The sequence below is a fragment of the Chiloscyllium plagiosum genome, chromosome 4 (genome assembly GCF_004010195.1).
Source record: "Chiloscyllium plagiosum isolate BGI_BamShark_2017 chromosome 4, ASM401019v2, whole genome shotgun sequence".
In the NCBI taxonomy this organism is placed as follows: domain Eukaryota; kingdom Metazoa; phylum Chordata; class Chondrichthyes; order Orectolobiformes; family Hemiscylliidae; genus Chiloscyllium; species Chiloscyllium plagiosum.
This window is the reverse complement of record NC_057713.1, coordinates 44,068,763-44,090,131: the sequence shown is the minus strand read 5'-3', so window position 1 is coordinate 44,090,131 and position 21,369 is coordinate 44,068,763. Positions and strand designations below refer to the sequence as shown.

Genomic DNA, 21,369 nt, shown 5'->3' with positions numbered 1-21,369 from the left:
TCATATCAATGTAACCTCTCGCTCGTTGTTTGTGTATTTAACAGTAAGTAGTTTATTACAAGACTATCACCCACTTACTAGTCTAAGTAGTTGTCCTCTACCACACAAGACCAAGCAGGCCTTTAGGTCTCCATTATTCAAGAGAATGGTGACAGCAAACTGACCAGACAATGAGATAAAGACTGAATTTAGTTGCAGATTCATGTTAAACAGTGGTTCAGATTTGATTTGACTGGTCATATGAAATGGAGAGCAGTGTGGATTTCTACTGCCCTGCACATCCTAGCCGCAATGGAGATCTGAGTGTTTTTTGAGCATCTTCGAACACAGCTTCAAGTTGCCAGTTCATGCAGGAATCTGCAGCATGGAAGAGCTGAACATTTAAGAACATCCCAGAAAAACCCTCAAGGCAAGGTTCAACACAGAAGAAGCTACAGTTCAATGGTAAAATCATTTCACATCTACTAAACTCCTTGGAAAATGAGAATTAGTTTCTCCAAAGCAGACACAAATTCAAATCTCATGGTGGTGGTCTGTAGGAGCAGCACAAAGTACATTTCAATCAGACAGCAAACAGACATCAAAAGCTCCACAAGTTAAAATTCCTGATGGGCAAGGCAGCATATTACAGACTGGTAAAAAGTGACAAGTGAAAACGTATAGTTCAGACCAAGCATCACCACCATACTACATGTACACACAGAAATTCCCATAAGAGAAATTAAGGACAACAAATCAATCTAAACTGAAGTCTCAGACACAGATGTCACAAAACTGGAACTAAAGAGACAAAGGGTCAAACTAGAAGCCTAAGCAGCCTGGTCTGTTGGAAGGAACTAGAGGGGACACAGTCTACAAAGGCCACAGGAAAGGCAGGAGATTATTCAGTTAAAATAACTTAAAAGGTAGGACACATTTACTTAACTTCAAGGAGTAGGAATTGGTGTGATTTCGCCTCCATCAGGTTTTACCAAATATGGTAATGTTAATGATATTCCTCTTAACATAAGAAACTTGGCACAGATAACATTGTATCAAACGGTTCAAGAGACATTTCTTACAATTATATATTCCTCAAACCCAAGTCTGGGCTAAATTAATACAGTGCAGCACTCTTTCAGCAGTGAATCATGCATCAAGTAATCAGAGTTAATATGGAGTATAAGGTATTTGTGCTCAGGTCACATGCTAGAATACAGTTATGATATTGAGCCTGTCAAATAAAGGTATACTGATTGCCATGGGACACAGCCTAACTTTCCTTTTTCTTTCCCCAAATTAAAAGAAAGCCTAAACACTACTCATATATAAATAATACGATTGAACGTAGGCACATGTCAATTTGATAAATATACAAACAGGTAAAATAAAGTTTACTGGAGTGGCAATTCAAACTTCATTGCAACTATTTGGACGTCCTACAACTCATCCCGAACTGGAGATTGTATACCCATTTGGAGAGGTACTCATTACTGTCTGTTCACATGTTTGACAATGTGGTTGTCTAGTTGCTGCCATTCAATAACACTGCACAATCAATGGAGTTTTACTCTCTTCATGCACAAATGTTATGCCAAAAGTTGACCTGTGTTGGCCACAGTAATGAGCAATAACGGTGTGTAATCAGACCTGCTTTAGAATATTTTATAAACCTTTGCTTTTCAAATATTTGAAATTATATTTCTAACATGCATAGTATAGTTTTTCATTTCAAATTTCCTCTCTTCAAAGAAGAATGTTCCATGACTCAGAATATTTGGATAAATGATTGCTGAGTAATCTTGTTCACACTTGCTTTTTGAACAAATTGTGCTCAGCAATCTCTTCTCCACTGATATTGTATGAAAGTTTCTTGCTTTGTTTGCTCAGGTTTCATGATCATTGATTTGCTATGTTAGAACCCTTGCTGATTTTTAATTATTTTTATTCTTTTATCAATTTTGGTTTGGAGCTGTGGACTGAAAACCATGAGCTAAAAATTACCTTTGGATTGTGGGCAACAGCTTATGTTAAAACAAAACAGAACAAACAAATTGTGTTTGTTTGATGAGCCAGGTCTAGAAGTTAACGGTAGGTTGGATCCTGATCTAAAGGTTCTATAGATGCTTTAACACTAACAGTATGTTTAAACAGATACCAGATGTTGGTTACGAACGAGGTCAGCACAGGTCCATAATCCTTTACCCAAAATCCAAAAAGCTCCAAAATCTGAAGTTTTTTCTGCACAATAAGGTTGTTTGGCGCATGAACAGGTGACCCAATTCCATACTGTCTCAACCCACGTCACTCAGATGAGACATGGCAGTGTGGCCCAGCACTGGCTGATGTCAAATGTGTCTCAATGCTCGTACTAGTCACACGTGGGTCTATTTTTCTTTTTTTTCCCACTGTGAAAATGTCATTTATTCTGAAATCTGAAAAATTCCGAAATCCAAAAAAAAAATGGCCCCAAGGGTTTTGGATAAAGGATTATGTCCCCGTACCTAAAATCTAGTTCCAACAACTCTATGAGAGACTTTATACTCAAGCAGATGGCATATGTTGACTAGGGTGACTGGGATCTTGTGGGGAGACAGTCAGTCTGAAAGGGAGAAACCAGAGAATGTGAACTAGGTTTTGGACTGTGTTTTCTGGGAGGAGGAGTTTGGCTGGTGATGCAATTGCCAAAAGATTTGAAAACTACCTGCCTAACCTCCTGCTATGAGCTATTAGAAGTTCAGAGAATAGAAAATAAAAGTTATAAGCAACACTGACTTCCTCTAAGTGAACTGAAAAGATGGCCCTAATTGACATCTTCAGAAAATCAACCAAGGAATAATCATCTATGCCTGTGGAACAAAACATCATGAAAACCACAAACAATTTGGCCAGTTTTGATTTTTTTCTGGTCTGTATTTTGTGGTCATAGGGCTGAAAACAAAGGTTTTTAATGTTTAAACACAGGCATCAATTGTATTTCTTTATTATTTAATTTTGTTTTGCTAAAGTTATTTATTGTTAATAACTTATTAAATCTTCTAAGCTATAAACTGGTGTCAAGAATTGATTTGTTCAGAGTCTGGATTGATTTTTTTAGAAGTCTGGTTAGGAACTATTGGGGTGAATTGAGAACCTTTGAAGATTTTAGTTTTACTGTGTTGCAAATACAGAGGTAGAAAGGTTGATTTGTTTCAGCTGTCTGTCTTCTTGTTAGAACAAGTAATACATACCATGTGTTCTGTTTGACTACTTGAGTGCTAATAATTGGGTAACAATCTGATATGCATCACTCAGCACAGTACACATCTGGAAGCAATTTGACACTGGACAAATGGTCCATTGTCCAATATCATCCGATCTGGGACACTGAACAAACTGAAGATTATGCTCATCATATCAGTAGCTCGCTATGTCATGAAACAGTGGGAAATTTTAAATACTCTCTATATATGCAAACTTTCCTCTAGTCTAACTAAAACTATTCACTACTACATTACTTCCTCAACCTATGTATCCAACAAATCTCGAATGCCACGAGCTTCAAATTTGCTACAAGGTCTAGTGCATAGCATTTCAAACAATTTCAAAGACTACATGCACAACAATCAGACTATTCATCTATCCTCTCTGTTCCTTGGTCAAACAGTTCAGCCAAATTAGTCAAACATGACTTGCCTTTTACAAATTGATGTAGGTTTTCACATTATTACTTTTTACCAAATGCCAAATGATTCTGTCCCAGGTTATTTTCTCTAAACATTTTCTCAATGTTATGCTAGCATTCTGACTGGCCTATATCTGATGGCATTACTGTCAATTTTTTTTTAAAAGAGTACTCAACATTTGCAATCCTTCAGTTTCATACCTAAAGACGACTGGAAGATTTACAATTAATGAATTATAATCTTCATTCAAAGTATCTCATCAAATTTGAAATCACTATGGTTGGTTTTAGAATAAATCATCAGTTGATCTATTTCATACTTCTGAAAATTACATGAGGAAGTTTATTTACAAATAATTTTGTATAGATTAGTAAAAAAACAAACTGTTAATAATGCTCTACAGATATTATAAACTATGACACATCTTACCTAGTTCAGTAGATAAACGATGTAATGGTCTTGCTGGTTTGAGGGATTTGCGAATTACTGGCACCTTCCTGGTGGTATCCATGATTATTGGAGAGATCCTGTTTACAAAACTTGTAGTTTTTAAACCATGTATTAAAACAATTAGGTCAATCTAATGATTGTGTTACATTTATGATCTGACAGCTGCAATGTATCTGTAACTTGTAGCAAGTCATAAATATTTGAATGTGATTTTAGTGCTGAAGCACTTTAGGACTTCTCTCGATTATCTACGTAAATACACATTTTCTCATCAAAGTATTGAACATTTTAAATTCATACTGAATTCTTCACAGAAATTGTTCATGTTATCTGCAGCATTTTAACTCAAGTCATTAGGGCACAACTTTCACGTGCAAAATAATAGCATCTCAAGTGTTTTAAATGTTTCACGCTATACTTTGTGCCATATTCTTGAGAAACAATTGAAGGTAAACCCTGTAGCATTGCATTTTACTTTTAGAATGTCCTAATCTATTGCATGCCTCCGACGATAGAGCTGGCTTTTCTTTAGTTGATCTGCTATGATAACCGACAGTTAGAAAAGCTCCAAGATTACCAGAGAGTTGTGAATGTGAGTTATGTTTATGATTGCAATGCACTGAGTTTCAAATCCAGCCAAGGATTCCCTTTCTTGGAGAAGGAAAGCTGAATTCACCCATTACCCACATTACCTGCACAAATCGTAAATAGTTACTTTTAGCCAAGCATTTTCACATGAGAATACTATAAATTTGAAGAGAAAAAAGTTAAAATACTATGCTACAGGTGTTGGAAAGTGGATCAGAGAGAGTGGCTAGATTATTCAGCTAGTAGACACAATGGGCCTAATGGCTTCTTTCTGCATTGTAACTTCTCAATGGTTCCACTTTGTGTCAAACTCTTGCTTTCTTAAATCGATCTACAAAACTTCTCAATGCTTTGATTGTGTCATGCAATATGCTTCAGTAGTTTCTCTCAAGAGAAATTTCAGTTTGTTATGGAGCAGCTTTCTACTTGTACATTTAGGGTCAGCATCAAGTATTGGAAACTCAACTCCCATTGAGAACTCTTATGTGTGGCAATCCCAAGGACTATCTGGTTCACCATCTTCCATTCTCGTCATCACATGGTACAATAATAATTATTGGCTAATCTTGAACTCAAAGAATTAGACATGAGCCAAAGAAAACCCATCAGTTGTTTAAATGCTACATTTAAAAGGTCATATCTCAAAATACATAATCAGTGTATTCCAAATTACTCTGAAGAGATGTAGTTTGAATTTGAATCAATCAATCAATGCAATCCATGTTGTTCATCTCCCAAAATTGATCAATACAACATAATTGCCATCTACTGAGGAAAGTAGTACTTCTACAGATTAATTTTGTTTTTGCTCACTTTAAGAGTGGGTCACGCCCGCCAGCTGTACTGTTCTGGATGATGAGGAGCAACATCTCACATTCCACATTATTTAAAAATCTTACAATAGCAATCAATTTCAGGTTCTACTGCTTGGATATAGTTTCACTATCTTGCCATGATCTATATTATCTATCTTTTTACACCTAATCACAGCAATCATTTCATCTTCCCTTGCCCATTCTCTTAAAATCAATTTAATTGCTCCTCACACCATCTCTCTTCATCTACCTTTGTGGCTGGTCACTCCGCATCATCCTCATCACATTATAAAGTCCAGTTACCTCGATGATTTATAAACACTGTAGTTAACTCACTATTTTGCCTGTTTGCTAGAGGGCTCCACCACAATCTGGTCCAAAAGCCCATCTCTCATAGACATTCCACAAATTCCTTTTCTTGCAATCATTATCAATCTGATTTTCCCAATCAACCGCCATATTTAAATCCCCCATCACTGTAACATTGCCTTCCCTACCCATCTTTTCTATCCTCTGGTATATCTTGCACTCCAGCTCCTTATTATTGTTTGGAGGCCTGTACATAATTCCAACTATGGTATTTTTACTTTTTGCAGTTGCTCAAGTCTACCCACAAAGATTCTACAACATCTGATCCTATTTTTGTTTCTTACTATTGATTTAATTTCATTTCTTACAAGTAAGGCAATCCCACCCATCTTTTCATTAGGATGTATATCATTGAATATTCAGTTCACAATCCTGATCCCCTTGCAGCCACGTCTCAGTGATGCCCATCATGTCACACCTGCCAATTTTGATCTGAAGTAACACCTTCAATCCTGTATTAACTGCCCCTCTTCTCATTATCATTTGTTTGTCAGTGTGCTTGAAGTTTGATTGCTAACTTTTTCCATACAGTCCTATTTGTCTGTGCTGGAGATTAATAACCTCTCCTGAGTTCTGCACTTACCTCCTCCTTTAAGTTGTGTTTTCTAATTTTTCACTATAACTGAACATCCTCACCCCATGATTAATTGAAAGCTTATGAAATTTTGAGGGTTGAATTTAATAGCGATAAAAATTATGGCTGCACTACTGATCATCTTTCAATATTCTGTAGAATCCAGCTACTGGCTGCAGATCAGGAGATTGTATATGTGACCATTCTATGTAAGAAAGAAGGGAGAGAGAAAATGGGGAACTGTACACCTGTTTGCCTAACAACAGTACTAATAAAAATACTGAATCCAATCCAAATAATGTCATAACTAGACACTTAGAAAATAAATAATTTGATGGTCAGCTGTATGAAAGGAAAATCATGCTTGACAAACCTTATGAGTTTTGAACAAATTACTAACAGGGCTATTAGCTAATTTCCTTTTTATGGAAGAGTCTAGATGCACATAGCCTCAGATTAAGAACTTGTCTATTTAAAACAAATGAAGAGGGCTTTCTTCTGAGGGTAACGAATCTGAAATCCCTTACTGTAAAGCGCTATCAAGGCTGAGTCATTATGTACATTCAACGTTGAGATAGACAGATGGATTTTAATCAGTATGGGAATCAAGAGGTATGAGGAAAAGTCAGGAAAGTGGAGTTGAAGATTACAAATTCAGTCATGAACTTATTGAGTGGCATAACTGGCTTAATGAGCTGAACAGCTTACATCTGTTTTTCCATCTTATGATTTTATAAATAAGGGGGAAGTACTGGATCAGGTATATTTGGATTTCAAAATGTAAGCAAGAAGGCCCATTAAGGGTTTCGTAAACAAAATTAGTGATGGAATACAATAGCATTGATTGAAGTTTGGTTAACGCAAAGAAAACAAAAAGTAAGAATAAATAGATCATTGTTAATTTGCTAAGCTGTAACTAGTAGGGTGCCATCAGGATGAGTGGTTGGATCTAATTATTTAAAATCTATGTCAATGATTTGGATATGGGAGCCAAGGCATGGCCAATAGTTAAGGCAATTAACTTTAACTTTATCGAAGACCACCCATAAAGCTTTGAATCATACTGACCACAACTTTTAACATTCCAATTTTAAGCATATGTCCACATTGCTGAGGTCCAGTGGAATAGAATAAATGGAATAAAAATTAAACACACTATTTCTAACCTTGCAGATTGCACAAAATGAGTTGGGAAGGGGACTTATGAAAGTGATACACAGAAAAATCAAGGATATTTGGACAGGGTAAGTGAGCAAGAACATGGCAGATAGAACATTAGTTGGATAAGTGTGAATATGGAATAAATGTACAGAATATTTATTAGATGGGGAGATATTGGCAAGTGTTGATATACAAAATAATCTCAGTATTTTTATGTATAAGTCTAAAAAATGTAGGTCTTTGGTGGTGGGAGGGGGTTGTGGTCAGGAATCAGATGACACAGTCTCAGTAGAAGAAGAAATAAGCCTTTTAAGACTGAGGAGGAGGAATGTTTTCACAAGGGCATCGAATTTTGACCCCAGAAAGCTGTGGAAGTTCAGTCATTATGTATGGTCAGACTAAAATCAATAGATTTCTACATAGTAGTTACATCAAGGGATAGATTGGGAAAATGATATGGAGGTATATGATAAGCCATTATCCAGAACTATTGGGCAAGATCTGAGGCCTGAATAGCATATACTTGCTCCAATAAATTAACATTTTAAAAATTTGTTTTATTTCGTTTCCCAGACATCTTTTTTTTCTACTGTAAATACTTTACCTATTTCATATCCAATACAAAGCATTTCATAAGCTGCAGCAGTAGAGAGGAATCTTTTCGTGAGGCAGGAGCCCCTCAAAGTTTGTAACTTGGTCATGGGCAAACACAAGGCCTGCCAGGATCATCCTGGCTAATTGGACACCAAGGTCAGCAGTCTGCCTCCAACATAGCAAGTAGCACTGAAGGATTACAAAAATGCAACAGCCACGAACAAATGAAAAATATCATTCATGACTCAGAAAGGCCATTTCAGGTGATCACAGAATGTTTTGTTTTGTATTGTGCATTTGTTCTATTCTCTACAATCTTGAAATGAAGAAAGAACATAAGCAGCAACTACAATTTAACAAAGCAAGAGGAACCATATAATGAGGCTTCACTTGCATTGAAGAGATTCTCCAACGTGGATTCACAATCCAGTTAAAATGCAGGATTCCAGTTGCCCGTATAAAGTGCTCTTCCCATCCATTATTCAATGGAGCAAATAGTAATAACTTCACAACAATTTTTATGCATCAAAATACCAGTGATATAAACTAAGAACTTACCACCCTTGCACATTTATTTAATGCCCATCTTATGGGTGGCCTTACCTGGTTTGGTGCTCCTACAGAGTTACATTAGTGCCTGTACATGTGGGGTGGAAGGCTGACCTACCATGACAGAAACTAAAGATTGCTTTGGAGGATCCCTTTGATTAGGTCTTGTTTTGAGGGCCCAACTTTGAACTGTACCACCTTGGCATGGCTTGGTACTAGCAAGAACACTGGTGGAATGTAGTGGTGGGTGCATGAAAGAGGTTAACAGGTTTGTATTCCAAAGTGTCAAGCTCATTCCTGTGAAGCAGCAACTCAGCGCTCAGCAGCTTAATTATAGAATGTTAAAATGCTGCAACAGCTTGTAAACCCCATTGAGCCTCAATATCTGTATCCATGATGGCAGTTGTGTATGCCTGGATAGTAGCATTCTTATGGATGCCAGCAGTCAGTAACCACATTTTCTCAGCTCAGCTTCTACTATAGCATTGCTGCATCAGTAGAACCTTTTCTGTGTTACAGTTAAAGCTGACATAGTACCTGGTGCTCATAAGTATGTCTGGTGGTGCTGAGCATTTCCTTGGTGGAAAGAGTAAATTTCAAGGTGTATCAGTCAAGTCCAAGACCACCATATTTCTAACCAGCATTTGGATTGAGATTTGATTCGATTAGATTCTCTACAGTGTAGAAACAGGCCCTTCCGCCCAACAAATCCACACCGACCCTCCGAAGAGCAACCCACCCAGACCCATTCCCCCACCTAACACTACGGGCAATTTAGCAAGGCCAATTCACCTAACCTGCAATCGTTGGACTGTGGGAGGAAACCCACGCAGACTCGGGGAGAATGTGCAAACTCCACACAAACAGTTGCCAGAGGTGGGAATTGAACTCAGGTCCCTGGCGCTGTGAGGCAGCAGTGCTATACACTGAGCCACCGTGCCACCCCTTTTACCAGGCCTGCAAATGCACAGAGTACTTCAACAAGCATGTTCTCCTTTAATTCCACTGCAAAGCATTCGCTTTACTCTCTTACAGGAGAACTGCTGTGCAATGTTACACACAAACTGACCCATGCGCCTGTGCGAATTACACCCACGCTTGTGTGACCCATCATGTACAGATCCCAACTCTAAGTGAGTAAAGGTGTGCCAGTATGAAATGATAGTTGTGAAAGTTAGATTGAGATGCTGCTTCATCTTGCCCCTCAGTGTTTTGCAAGGGGCTGAACACATGGCAGATGCTGGCTACTTGGATGTGTCACTGAAACTAAGTGGTCTCACCTTACCTTGCAGTGACACAGCTCCTCCGAGAGACCAAAACTAATCATCCTTCAGTCTGCAATGTTATAATCTTCCTAAGGAGTACTTTAATAGACAGAATTTCCTGGAACAGATACTATCTTATGAATTCTACTTAGTGATGCACACTTCGATTATGGATACCAGAATTGAACAATACACCACTAATTTTTGATCAGAAATAAAATGTGTTCTACACGTGTGAATTTCACTCCCTATGCCTTTAAGAAAATGTAAAAAAGGACCAATATTCTCAGCATGTTGTAATAGAGTCATAGAGATATACAGCACGGAAACAGACCCTTTGGTCCAACTTGTCCATGCCGACAAGATATCCTAACCCAATCTAGTCCCACCTACCAGTAACCAGCCTATATCCCTCCAAGCTCTTCCTATTCATATACCCATCCAGATGCCTTTTAAATGTTGCAATTATACTAGCCTTCACTGCTTCCTCTGTCAGCTCATTTCATACATGTACCACCCTCTGCATGAAAGGTTGCCCCTTATGTCTCTTTTATATCTTTTCCCCCTCTCACCCTAAACCTATGCCCTCTAGTTCTGGACGCCATCACCCCAGGGAAAAGACTTTGTCTATTTATCCTATCCATGCTCATGGTTTCATAAATCTCAGCCTCCAATGCTCCAGGGAAAACAGCCCTAGCCTATTCAACCTCTCCCAATAGCTCAAATCCTCCAAAGCTGGCAACATCCTTGTAAACCTTTCCTGAACCCTTTCAAGTTTCACAACACCTTTCCAATAGGAAGGAGACCAGAATTGCACACAATATTCCAAAAGTGGCCGAACCAATGTCCTGTACAGCCACAACATGACCTCCCAACTCCTGTACTCAATACTCTGACCAATAAAGGAAAGCATACCAAACGCCTTTCTCTCTATCCTATCTACCTGCAATTCCACTTTCAAGGAGCTGTGGGAATTATTTTAGTGAACTGTTGAAGCTTTTCAGGCCTCCATAACATCTACCATGCAAGAGGAACAAAATTAGACAAAGCATTCCAGTTAAGGATCTTGCACAAATACAGAAAATGCTGGAGATATTCATCAGGTCTGACAGCATCCATAAAGAGAAATGAGTCATTGACTCAAAAACCCAGGCCACTAATTCTGTTTTTCTGTTCATAGAAGTACTGTCTGACCAGTTGAGTATATTTGGCATTTTTGTTTTTACATCAGATTTCCAGTATCTGGAATATTTTGCTTTTGTTTTGTACAAGAACACTGCAGGTCTTTTAAGACTGGATCATAATTACACTTCATATCACTTTGGTTTTAATTTCAACAATTCATCCACGTTACACCTAGATTCTTCATTTATTCAAAAGGACATTAATTCTTAACATTTCCAGAAGATACAAACTTCCTGCCTGACTTATGTACAAGGCAATATGTTTATCCACATTAAATAATAAGTGCCGACTACAAACCCACTCCCCTTTGTAAAAATTGCCATCCCTTTTCTCCTAATATCAATATACACATTCACATTGTCCAAAACATTTGTAATAAAAAAATTTGAGAAGGGACAAAAATAAAAGATGACTTTTAAAAGTTGTTTCAAAATTGAAACTATTAATGCTGATGCTCTCTGGGATGTATTGCCCACTACCTCTTCTGCTCAAATTCCTGATCTCAGGCCAGTCCCCATCCCAAATCTGACAAATGTTTCATGTGGTAGTACCTATTGATATTATTAAATACATCCTGATTATAGTGTAAGCATAAATCTGGAGTCACTTTCTTTAAATTAAGCCACTTCCTTCAGCTTCCTGCTCTTCTGTAATCCTGATATTTCAAGATAACATTGGAGTAGGGAGGCTCTATAATTTAGCAGAGCTAAATAGAAGTTAGTATTCTTCTTGAACAGCAACTTAACTGTTTTAACTTTGCATTCAGCTCACTTTTGATTGTTGATACTGAAAATTTGTGACATATTTAAATTCAAAACTGGCTGCAACTTGGCTGAAGGACTCATTAGGAAACTGCAGCCCACTGTCCAAATCAAACAACAGGATTACGTGTCGCAAAAATCTCATGCAAGGTTCAGATAAACATATCCATAGTCATGGTTTGCAACTTTTTTTTATTATATCCGATGGATAGAGGTTATCAATAAAAATGAGGCAAACAAATATATCAGTGTCCACACAGTCCCATGGACTAATGGGATAAGTGACAGGTATCAATACCAATTGTTTGTCTAATCTGTGAAAGGGATAGGTATTGCAATTTGTAATGAGATCCTCTGTGTCCTTGATTATTCCAGATCAGCACACCATTGATTGAGCTGTGGCTCTGAACTTGGTGATACTAGCACAGTTTCCCAAAGAAAAGCTGTATGACAAGTTGCTCATCCTCCACTGGTATGTCATATAACTCTAAAATCACATTACTGCAGTTATGATCCCAGCTGAGGTTATTACCAAACAAATCAAATCCCAAACAGGAACCCAGCTTGATAATTTTAGCTTGTTTAGGTTGTAATGTAGTGTTCACTCATGCAATGCTGCAGATTTTGCATTCAGAGTAAAACAGAACTTTATTAAAGGAATGTGGATAAAATAAAATAGTCAAACTATGTACATAATTTTAAAGATTTTAAACAGACAGAAGTATAATCCTATTAATTTTAAAACACTCCTTTGTAGATTGAAAAGAAACAAATTAGCTTTTATATGTAGTACTTAAAACACCAATCCTAGTACAAACAGCACCCAAAACACTCAATACAGATATCATTATCGCTGTACCCATCACCTTGGTAGATGTAAACCACTTGGACTTCAATTTTTAAACTGGAACTGTGATACCTTCTTCCTAGAGCCATAATATATTTGAACTTTACTGTACTTATCTTAAATAACCATTTCCAGGTTTTTAATCCCAACACTTAGTCTTCAACTAATACTTACTTTTCAGTCCAAAAAGGTAATCTAATTCACTTCTCAGGAGCGTTGCTCCATAAGCCATTGTATTCAAAGATCTTCAAAAGGATGAAAACAGTATCCAAAGTTAAAAGTGAATCAAAAAGTTTCTCTCTTTCAGAGGACACCTCCCACAGCCTTAAATAAAGATTCCCGAACACACTAACAAACCTTTTAAGACCCCGATATTTCCCATGTTGGATCCCAAATAATCCACAATAAAAAGTCTATTAGTACACAATAATTCATTCTATAGCCTGATTTCAAAGCCTGTTTTCATTTTAAATAAAGAAATCACCATGGTTGCAGAAATACATGTTCATTGTTAACTTCAGATACAAAGGCAAAACAAACTTACAAGCTCAACCCTGGAAATCCAAGCTTACAAGAACTAAAGAAAAAAGTTATACAGTGCATTTAAATCCCAAAGTTTACAACCATATGAAGGAAAATGTGAGATTTCATAGCTAGCCCATTAGGTTACCTGATCCCTCAACTGTTCCTGCCAGATCTGGTTAATACAGTTATGGCTTACTGACCACAGTCAATAACATATGACTTGATTTTGAGAAAAAGAAAGCATCGTGTCTGGTAAGGCTGTTGATTGTTGCAATGGAGAGCGCATCTCCCATCATCTTTCCACAAGCATACACTGGTCACATCAGACAAAGTTAAATCTTTGCAATCTTGGAGACATGCTTGTTGGTGCTTTCTGATCCAGTCAAAACAGAGATCCATTTTTATGGCCTCTTTTAGACCAAGGATGTAATCTAAACTTCTCTCATAAACCCATGTAACTGAGAAAGCCCATTCTCAGTCACGGCAAGCGTTTCTGTTTCTAATAATCATTATACTGCATAATAGTGAAGTCAGTGACATCTATCCAATTGCAAAATCCTATTGCTTTTCCATATGCTTTAATTCATTAATACCATCTTTAATCTCTTTAGTTAAGTGCAAATGGTGGCGGGGGGTGTGGAGGCGGGATCTCCACTGACATTTTTCTTCCTCTTTAGAATTCATCAATTTGTGTGGTCTGAAACATCCCTTCAAACAACTGTCACTGCATCTCAACTAATCTATCCATTAACCTATTTTGCCAATTTTCTTTATACAATACTGCTTTCATGCTCACCCTTATTTAATTTTAAAAGTACCATCTTAGATCCAATCTTTTCTCTCCCACAAACTGAATGTAAAAGTCAATCATCCTATGGTTGCCAGAACTGTAAGGCTGTTGATTAATCCCATAGTATTAATATCAAATCTAACCTGTTCTCCAGAATGAGCTATTAATAGATAGCACAAGTAGAAATATATTATCAGTTCATCTCTATTTCAAATGCTACATGCATTCAGATTCAAAGCCTTTAGTTTCATTCTTTTATTATTTTTGTGATCTCTAGCCTTATGATTTGCTGTTAGGTACACGCTCTCTATTTGCTCCTGTTACATTCGGTTCATTATTTCCTATATTAAGCTCTTTCCCCCTCTATACTTTGATTCAATATGTCTTCCAAATTGATCTAGTGTCCAAACTATTTAGATTAAAACCCTCTCACAGCCTAATTATGCAACTCATTACAACTTTGGTCTCAGCATGGCTCAGGTTTAAACTATCCCAATAGTGTAGAGCCTTTCCCAGTACTGGTGCCAAAGCCCCACAAATCAAAACTTAATTCTACCACACAAAACCTTTAGCCAAATATTAATTTTATTTGCCCTATGTACACTGTTTATGTAATAATTACCTTCAGGATCCTGCTCCTTACTTTGGTGCCTATCTCTCTCTGCATTAACTGTGCAGAACCTCTTTCCTTATCCTGACAATGTCATTGGTACATACATGGACCACATAACTGGATTCACCTCGCTACATTCCATTCCAGCTCTGAGCAAGTGTCGCAAACACTGGCAGCAAGCAAGCAACTCTGCATCTGGACTCTCAACTCAAACTCTTTTAAACAATATCTAGTGTCTCATTCTTTCCTCCAGGGAACAATGTCACTGTTGCCTTCCCAAATCTCTAGATTTTATCCAACCCTGCCTTAATAATGTTTAATAACTCTACCTCCAATGCTTTCTGGGGAAGAGAATTCCATAACTAAAGAAGGGGGGAGGGCGGGGCGGGGGTTGATTTTTAATTAACTCTCTTGCAAGCAATGCTCACTTACTTACTCTTTCCTTTTCAAAGAAAGTATAGAACCTCTTGCTTATATGTCTTTCTATTTCTTGTTAGCTCCCTTTCATATTCTAACTTCTCCATTTTTAATCTTTTTAACTTTATGGCCCTTTGTTTTCTGTCCAATCATGCCACTTATTCTTGTGGATTTGTTTTTCCAGTTGGACCTTATATTTAAAGTTGCTTAATAAGCCACAAAATCTTCACCCTTCTCTTGGGGACTCTCCTGCTCACAGGAATGCACATTTTCTGAGTATTCCCGAAGTATCTCCTTAAATATCTACCACTTCATTTCTACTCACCTAACCCATGGCCTAATTCCACAATTCATTTTAGCTGCTCAGTCTCATGCCCTTATAAATATCCTTATTTAAGTTTAAACACTAGTCTTTGATCCAATCTTCTCTCCCTCAAACTGAATGTGATATTCTAACATATAATGATCACTACCATGTAGAGATTTGTCATTAATTCACACCATCTCAATACATATTATCAGATTTAGTATTACCTACTCTGATTGGCTCCAGAAGTTGCTCCTCTAAAAAGAGTGTTCCAAAAATACCATATGATCTCATTATCCAGGTTTAACTTTGTCATTTCAATTTGCCAAATATGTTTGTAGATTGAAATTATCCATATTATCACTGTGAGCTAAATTTTCCTATCAACTGAACAGAGTGGGGAATGGTAACTCATAAGAAAATATGGTGAGGTGGAAAAATAAAATTCTTTAGAGGAAGAATTTAATTTTCCACCCAAGATTTAAACAGCGAGTTGGAAATTTTGCTCATGAAGGGGGAAAGGCCCTTTTTCCAGGTACTTATATATCATTAGTACATAATCTTGCTTAAATATTTCCTATTTTCCCATGCACTTTAAAGAAATTAGATGGCGACAATTCCTGACACAAAGATCAGAGCGGATTCTGGCAGCTCATGATTGCCCCTTGCTTCTCCGGGACCCCATTTGAGCAGCAGTCCCAAACATTTCAGGGCATGTTCCATGGGCAGTGATTCCCTGTAATCTCTATCCACGGAGGTTGCATTAGACATACACTGGCCTCACCACATCAGCACATCAAATCTCCAATCCATTGAGAATACAGTTTTCCAATTCAAAGCTGCACATTGGATCACACCATATCTTGCATTGCATGGGAAGACATTGCACCTTATGCATCAGAACATAATGCATCTGAATGTTCTTTCATTTGCTTTCTTTGTGCACATCACTTCAGACTTGAATGCTCACAGCATTTCTGCTTTGCCTCTTTGCATTTTGCTCCTTCATTCAGAACTTAAAAGACTCTCAGTACTTTTTTGTTGCCTTGCCGTTTAGACAAAAAAGCGAGGCAGCTTTTCAGCAATAATCAATAAGGGAGTGGACATGCTCCTCTACAGCACCACGTTACATCAATATCAGACCGAAAGCAAGTGCCAGCAGTTTACAACTTAAGCACATTGTATATTCTTCAACCAAATGGCTGTGTTTCAGATTCTAAAGGGTATGGTTGTTAGGGGGAACGATCTCCAATCAAGAGCATCAGATGATTTCAGCCAAGGGGGTCAGACAGTCAGTCGTTTAGAAAGATCAATGTCAGGATTTGTATCACATTGGCCCACCTCCTGAACCAGAGTCAGTCTTGCAGGTACCACTGCAACCAGTTCAGGGATTTGCAGTAAGTCTGTTGGGGAGCTGCATAGAAATCAGTCAAAGGTGTCCATTTAAGTTGACAATGTCAATCATGGGGGTCTGGTCAATGAAAGTCAAGGGGACTATTGGGGAGCAATGCAGTGGGAGGGAAGTTGGGGAAGTCAATTGTGAGGTTTGGTGGCAGAATGCTTGGCCACAGAAGGGCAATAATTTTGATAGAAGACAACTCAATATATAAACAAGGGAGATGATAGTACAATGGAGGATATGGATATTGCAGGGAGGAGATATTCAACGAAGGTTACAGTGCACTGATAAGCTACAGGGCTAAACTTAGGGAGTAATGTTGGGAGGTGCAGATTTAAATGAAAAAATAGGAATGTGTGGAAACTCAATGCTGATGGAGTTGACAGGCACTGCAAGGGAGAAAGGAGCACGAAGGTTTGCGAGCAGCCTTGATTACCAGGTGGAGCCATTACACATTTTAACAAGCACCACTTGTGCGCCTTCCACCCTCATTCAAATCACAAATGCACAATGGAAATAGAAAACAGTTGCTGCCGCACCCAGAATAGGCAGAGTAAGCGCTTCCCCTCCCTCCCCAATCTGCACATGGAAGCTCTACTTTTAAACGATGAGAGGACCTTCAAGGGTCAATTGCATTAATTAAGCACTTACTTAATACAGGCTGAAGACAAAAATAAGCACTACTTAAAAGAAAAAAAAAGAATACAGGCTGAAGACATATAAAACCAAAGTTCTGCAGATGCTGTAAATCTGAAATACAAACAGAAAATGCTAGAGAAACTTAGCAGGTCCAACTGCATCTATAGAGACAGAAAGAGTTAATTTGAGAAGGGAGGACTCTTCGTTGGAACTGAAAGGGATTGGAAAGTGATAGTTTATAGTTCACAAATGGAGGGAGGAAGAATGAGTAGAACGGATGGTGACAATGCCAAGAGCAAAAGACAAGGGAGCGCTAATGGTGATGTTGATAGGTAAAAAGTGTGAAAAGAATAATATTTGACCACTCTGTTGATAGCAAAGCTAATAAAGGCACAAACAAAACATCAGTAGAGTTAGAGGAAGGGAACTGTAATTAAGTTTTGACTATAAAATGCAGAGATTTTGATTATAAATCTGGGAAGCAGGTTTTCACTGGCTTCCCTGGGTGCAGGGCATTATAAACTGTACACATCTTGCATTAAGAGCACAATATACTTTAACAGGATGGAAGTCTATTCCTTTAATGTATAAGTCATCTGGGTGATCATCAGTATCACATCTCAGAAGTCTGCACCACGTGCCCGGGAAGCTGCCAAATGTCCAAATATATTTTAGAACCTTTACATTCCTGATTAGAATCATTGGCCAGATCATAAAATGTTCAGTACAGAAAAGGCCCTTCAGCCATCAATTCTGAACTTCCACAACTACACTAAATCTATATGAATCCCACTTTCCAGCACTAGGCCCATATCCTGGACTGTTAGGACATTTCAACTGCTCATCCAAGTACTTTTTAAAGATCATGAAGTTACTTGGCTCAATAATCCTCCCAAGCAGTGTATTCCAGACACCCACCATTGAGTAAAAACATTCTCCTCAAATCGCCTCTGAATCTCCTGCCTTTCACTTTAAAATTATGCTTCCCTATTATTGACCGTTTGATTAAGGAAAACAGCTGCTTCCTATTCACCATGCCCATGCCCCTGAATGTCATGCACTTCTATCAGGTCCACCCTCAACCTTCTCTTACTCCAAAGAAAACAAGCTTTAAAAAAAGCTTATCCAGACTCTCCTCATTGCTAAAGTGCTCCATCCCAAGCATTATCCCAATGAATTTCCTCTGCACCCCTTCAGACCAAAAGTGCAAACAATACTCTAGCTGGTGATGTAACAAAACAGCTACAACATAACCTCGCTGCTCGTATAATCTACGCTCGACTGATAAAGACAAGTGTGCCATTCTTAACTACTCTGTTAACTTGCAATGCAACCTTCGGAGATTTATAGACAAACAGCCCAATATCCCTCTGTTCCTTGGTTATTCCTAGTGTCCTGCCATTCATTGAGTTCATCCTTGACTTGTTACTTCTTCCAAAGTGCATTATCTCATACTTATCAGGATTAAGTTACATCTGCCACTGACTTGCACACTGACCATTTCAAATCTCCTGTAACCTAAGACCTCCTTTCTCACTGTCAACCAGCATGCCAATCTTTGCATCAACCACAAATATACTTATCATTCTGCCTAGTTTACATTCTCATTTTCATTGTTTACAATAAGAGATCCAGCACTGATCCATGTTGAATGGCACTGGACACTGGCCTCTAGTCATACAAATAGCTTTCTACTTTTGATCCCTGTCACTAAGCCAATTTTGGAACTTGCCAAGTAGCCCTGGAAATGCTTTCTCCCACAAGGTTGCAACTTGAACTCAGAAGGCAATGGAATTGGGGTCACTGAAAATGTTTAAAACAGAGGTAGACTGGTTTCTTTGCCTAACAGGAATCTAAGATTTTAGAGGGCTAGCTGGAAAGGTGAAATTCAAGACATGAGCAAGTCAAGTATTTGTCTTATTGAATGGCAGAGCAAACTCAAGTGGACAAATGGTAAATTTTACTTCTATTTTGTATGTTGTTTGGTTTTGTCAGTTTCTTCCAACATTTCCCACAACTCTGTTGTTCCTACTTTATTGCCACAATTACATTAAATGGGAAGATTCCTGATGAAGGGGTTATGCCCGAAATGTCGTTTCTCCTGCTCCTTGAATGCTGCCTGACCTGCTGTGCTTTTCCAGCATCACACTCTCGATTCTGATCTCCGGCATATGCAGTCCTTACTTTCTCCAAGTAATCCAGAGACTGAGACTAATGCTTTAGGTTCAAACTCTACTCTGGCAGCTGGTGGAATTAAATTCAATTATTAAAATCTGGAATTGAAAGCTAGTTTCAGTGGAAATCATGAAACGTTCATCAATTGGTGTAAAAGAAATCTGCTGTACTTACCTAGACTAGTCAATGTGTTATCTCAATTTCATAGTTAACTCTTAATTGACTTCTGAAAGAGTCTGGCAAGTCATTCAGTTCAAGACTAATAAAAGGTAACATAGGCTAGCTTTGCCAGTAACACCCACATCTCGTGAAAACGAATAAAGAGGACAAAACATAAGCTCACAGCCTGTCAGAGATCACGGGACATTCTCTAGTGAGGACATTCTCTAGTAGAGAACAGGAAAATTGGTTCAATTCAACACAAAGAACACACTGGTCGACTGGGTGTGTGGGTTGACAGCAAGTTACCTATTTTACCACTTACCTAGGGAAGGGTTGGCATTACGTTCTAAATCAAAGAGTGGCAGATGGTATCACCCAGTGACCAGTGAGGTAGACTTTATCGAGGTTTATAAAACCATGAGGGGGCAAATGGGTAAATAGACAGAGTCTCCAAAACTAGAGATCATAGGTTTAAAGTGAGAGCAGAAAGATTCTAAAGGAACCTAAGGGACAACTTTTTCATGCAAAGGATGGTGCGTGTATGGAATGAGCTGCCAGAGGAAGTAATGGAGGCTGGTACAATTACAACATTTAAATGGCATCTGGATGGATTTATGAATAGGAAAGGTTTAGATGGATAAGGTCTAAATCCTGGCAAATGGGACTAGGATTTATTTAGGATATCTGGGCGAGTTGAACAGAAGTCTGTTTCCATGCTGTACATCTCTATGACCTCTCACCTCTTCTTGACAATGCTAATTAGATACCATTCCTCATTATGTTTCCACAAGTTTTTGTTGATGTTGTGTTGGAAGGTGTGAGATTTTTTATATATTTTACTGTCACTTCCTTTTGAGTTTGGATTTTTTTTAAATGATTCGTGGAAAATGGGTTATGTCTATCTGAAGATGTTAACTGTTAACCCTAATCATTTCTGCATTCATTGCTGTATGATGTCTTTTGAACAACTAGTCTGAATATTTTAGAATTGTTTATGAGCAAACAATGTAGTGTATAAGGTTTTAGTAGAAGATTATGGACTTTTTTGGATGTGGGGAAATACTTAAAGCATGGAAAACAGCAATTTATTTTCATTTTGGGGAGTTTTACAGAGTTCTTAGCTAAAGCTGGCTGTGTAAAGAAGTTGCTCCTGGGATAGGAAGGTAATATAAAGATTCATTATCTCATAGAACATAGAACAATACAGCACAGAACAGGCCCTTCGGCCCACGATGTTGTGCCGAACATTTGTCATAGCTTAAGCACCCATCCATGTACCTATCCAATTGCCGCTTAAAGGTCACCAAAGATTCTGACTCTACCACTCCCACAGGCAGCGCATTCCATGCCCCCACCACTCGCTGGGTAAAGAACCCACCCCTGACATCTCCCCTATACCTTCCACCCTTCACCTTAAATTTATGTCCCCTTGTAACACTCTGTTGCACCCGGGAAAAAATTTCTGACTGTCTACTCTATCTATTCCTCTGATCATCTTATAAACCACTATCAAGTCACCCCACATCCTTCGCCGTTCCAA

At 38.1% G+C, this 21,369-nt stretch overlaps 1 protein-coding gene across 7 annotated transcripts in view; it reads right to left on the bottom strand.

Moving 5' to 3' along the window:
- The window catches only part of gra (granulito), a 121,083-nt gene that overhangs the window by 67,196 nt on the left and 32,518 nt on the right, over positions 1 to 21,369 (bottom strand). For all 7 annotated transcript variants that reach the window (XM_043688112.1, XM_043688108.1, XM_043688110.1 and 4 more), the window contains one exon: positions 4,074 to 4,171. In XM_043688112.1, coding sequence (XP_043544047.1) covers positions 4,074 to 4,155 — 82 coding nt within the window. In that variant the 5' untranslated portion in view covers positions 4,156 to 4,171. The remainder of the gene's footprint in view (positions 1 to 4,073; positions 4,172 to 21,369) is intronic.